Source organism: Canis lupus, chromosome 23 (genome assembly GCF_048164855.1).
Source record: "Canis lupus baileyi chromosome 23, mCanLup2.hap1, whole genome shotgun sequence".
NCBI classification, from domain to species: Eukaryota; Metazoa; Chordata; class Mammalia; order Carnivora; family Canidae; genus Canis; species Canis lupus.
In genome coordinates, this window is record NC_132860.1 from 30971537 (window position 1) to 30975399 (window position 3863).

Below are 3863 nucleotides of genomic sequence, written 5' to 3' on the forward strand. Positions count from 1 at the left end.
GATTAAGTGTTAGCCAGCAAACAACCAGAAAACACAGCTGGGAAGCTGCAGGATTGGGCTTCTGGCTCCCATGTCAGTGCTCTTTGCCCCAGACTAAGCTATTTCACTTCAAAACCTTCCTGCCTAGTTCGTTTCAAAGCCAAGGCACCCCAGGTTGAAGAAGGAGGCAGGCAATGAAGAGGCAATTTGGTCTCAGATAACCTGAAAGAATTCATGACTGCCCTGGGGCAAGAGCACCGGTTGCCAAAGGGAAAAGCTTCCCTCTAACTGGCCAGTCAAGCTGATGAATGAAGAGGCGGGCTTTTGCGGAGGCAGTCCCAGAGTGCTGAAATGACAGAGGGCTGGCTGGTCTGTCTTTGGGCAGATGGATCACCTGATACAGACCTTGGTGCCCAAGCTCTGGGATTGGCCTCAAGAAGGGTTGTGTTGCCCCAGTGACTGGGCTTTTGCATGCTGTCCAAGTGCTGTCACATCCAGACATAAAAGTAGTCTCGAAATAGTGCTGGGGCAGTGTGCTGGGCACGGAAGCAGCAGCCACCATGCAGAGGCAAGTCAAGCGCTACCCCAAGAACTGCCTGCTGACTGTCATGGATCGCTACTCGGCCGTGGTGCGCAACATGGAGCAGGTGGTGATGATCCCCAGCCTCCTGCGAGACATGCAGCTGAATGTGAACGGGCACCAGGCTAAGGATGAGGCCCCCAATCTCTACAACTACTTTACCATGCTCAAGGCCATCCGCGTGGATGTGGACCATGGGCTGTTACCCCGAGAGGAGTGGTGGTCCAAGGTGGCAGGTGGCAGAGCCCATGAGGCTGAGGCTGAAGCTGCAGAGACAGAGGATGAGGAGGAGGGGTTCTTGGGGCAGCTGGACCTAGAAGCCCAGTTCCACCTTCACTTTTCCAGCCTTCATCACATCCTCACCCACCTTACCCTGAAAGCTGAGGAGGTGACAAGGAAATACCAGGAGATAATGGAACAGGCCATGTAGGCCTTGGATTCTAGGGAAGGTAATGGTGGCATCGGTGGGTGTCAGAGTCCAGGGGAGATGAGCTGGAGCAGTGGTGCAACGCAGTGGGAGAGGGAGAGCCTGGGTCTCAGGCAGGCACCCTCACTTCAGGGTATTAGGGCTATGACCTGGGAGGGCTCAAGGCCAGGCCTGTCTTACTCTCTTGACCCAGGATTGGTGAGTAATGGCCAAAAAACTCACAGTGACAGTAGGGAAGGTAGCCTGTGAATGCATACCTGTGTGCACACGTGTGTTTGTGCATATGTGCATTTACTAGTATGTGAATGCTTGGTCAACAGCTTGGGTTCAGCTTCTGACTCCACCACTAAGGCCTTGGTTTCACCGGCTCACTTCTCTGGGTTTCCATTTCTTCACTGAAGATTAACTGTAGTAGTAAAAATAACTACTGGCACTTGAATAGTTTTTTAGTTTAAAATCACTTGCATATCAATTTTCTAATGGAACCATCGTTCCCTTTTATAGATGAAAAAAACTGGGGGCCTGAGAAGTGAAAGGAGTCCATGGTTACTCAGGGAATGGCAGAGCCAACACGTGAAGGAGCCCTGGAAGGGTCCTGTCCCCTTCCTCTATGCTAGCAGGCTGCCTTCACACCTTAGGATTCCGCAGTCTGGCTGCAGGTGGGGCTCAGGGATGACAGAGTAGAGAAATCTGGTTTTGTGTGTCAACTATACTTCAATTAAAAAACAAGAACAGAAATCCAACTTGTTGGTGTCAACTTTGGCAAATGCAAGCCACAAGCACACTCCTTGATCAGCCCAACTCCTTCAAAGACCAGAGCAGCAATTCTGTGCCAGGTTTCAGTACACCATGACCTGGTTTTCATAAGGGCAATCTGGCCTAGCAGTTTAAAAATCTGGGCTCTTGTCCCGGTTTTTCCACTGACCTCTGTATGACCCTAGGCAACTGATTTCACTGTTCAGCAATGCAATGTCCCTGTCAGTAAGATGTGGGGATACTAGTTTTTATCACAGCTCTGATAACTCAATCTTAGGGTGTTACCGCACAGCCAATTTTCCTACAGCAACACTACTGTTGAGTCGCTGCATTTTCTTTCCTACTTCAGAAGGCATGTGATATGAATTTATACTAACCTGGTTTTTTAAATTTCTGCTCTCCACAGATCCCTTTAAGTGACAGAAGGCAGTGACTCTGGTAAGGACATGGAACAGTTGACTAGCTCTGATGCAGACCAGAATGGCCTGGACCTACAGCTGGAAGCAAAGGCGACTTGGTTCTCTGGGATGCTTCCATGCCTTTCTCTGAGCACCAATTTGTGGACTTGGCACCAGGCCTTTAGAATGCTTGTTGCTATTCATAGCTTACTCCTCTTAGCAGTTTGAGGTGGTGGCCAATGGTTTGTGAGGGACTAGATATTACCTGACCAGTGTGGTATGGTAGAAAGAATGTAGGTTTTAGCATCTGACCGAATGAAATTCACATCCTTTCTCTGGGCATTCACATGATCTTCTACGTTATTTAGCCCATTGGAGCCTAAAATTCCTCATCTATAAAATGCACTATTACTGGCCTCATAAAATCTTACAGAAATTAAACAAGATGATGAATCAAAAGCAGCTGGCATGTGAGTGCTATTATATTATAGGTTGACTTTTTTTCTCCCACCTTCACCTTGTATTTGTTCTAGCTCTTGCTTTTTACCCTTCAGGACTAAGGGATAGTAAAGTCCCTTGGGATGAATGCTTCATTCTTGTACCTGCCAAGCAAGAGTGAATTCTAAACATATTTGTTACAGTAGCAATAAAAAAATAAAAATAAAAACTTGAATCTTTATTACTTCTAAAGTAATTTCTCAGGCATGACTTCATTTTTAACCAGTGAGACCTGAGAATAGACATGGAACTCATCTGATTTTGCCCAGCAACCATATGCTTACAATCATTTTAATGTTAAATCATGTAGAGAAATAATCTTAGTAATCTCCCAAAACTAATCTGATTATAACCTGAGCTTGGGGGATCCTTGGGTGGCTCAGTGGTTTAGCACCTGCCTTCCGCCCAGGTCATGATCCTGGAGTCCTGGGATCGAGTCCCACATCAGACTCCCTGCATGGAGTCTGCTTTTCCCTCTGCCTATGTCTCTGCCTCTCTCTCTGTCTCTCATGAATAAATAAATAAAATCTTAAAAAAAAAAAAAAAAAGAATAACTTGAGCGTGGAAACTTTTTGGACAAATATTTGGACTCAAAAAGTCATAAACAGTAAGTTTGTCCCAGGTAGGTGGGATTTTTCCTTTTAATCATGCCAAGCGTTAGCTGCTGAGCACACTTTCTCCAAGGTGATCCATCTACAAGCAAAGACCCCTCTGCAGTATCAGCCTTCTAACCGTTCTCCTGGTCCTAAGTCTCCTCCTTCTAATCCACCCTCTATAGTGATTGTTGCAGAGAGCTCAGAAATATCAGCTTGATCATGTCATTCCACTAAAACCCTTTAGCAACTTCCCACCACCCACAGGATCAAGTCCAAATTATTTTGCATGATTCAGAAAACCCTCCATAATCTGGCTTGTTTTATTTTCTACTAGACCTGGAACAGGCAAATCTTTTCTGTAATGGGCTATATATTAAGTATTTCAGGCTTTGCAGGCCATAAGGTCTCTGTCATAACTACTCAACTCTACCCTTATAGCATAGAAGCAGCCATAGACATGTAAACAAATAAGCGTGGCTGTGCTCCAATAAAACATACTGGCAGTAGACAAGATTTGGCTCAGCTAAACTCCATTTTAAATCTGTCAGAGATCTTCTTAAAATTAGGTGAATAGAAATTGACCATTCTCTGATGAATTATTTTTCTTATGACAAAAAGGAGTCAGAGTG

The 3863-nt window shown here is 45.7% G+C and overlaps 1 protein-coding gene across 1 annotated transcript; it reads left to right on the plus strand.

The window, feature by feature from the left end:
- The first annotated feature begins 372 nt into the window (after positions 1-372).
- On the plus strand, positions 373-3186 carry THRSP (thyroid hormone responsive). The gene is made up of 2 exons (XM_072794790.1): positions 373-1008; positions 2149-3186. The coding sequence occupies exon 1, from the start codon at positions 540-542 to the stop codon at positions 987-989; it is 450 nt and encodes a 149-aa protein (XP_072650891.1). The 5' UTR covers positions 373-539; the 3' UTR covers positions 990-1008; positions 2149-3186.
- Positions 3187-3863: the final 677 nt, after the last annotated feature.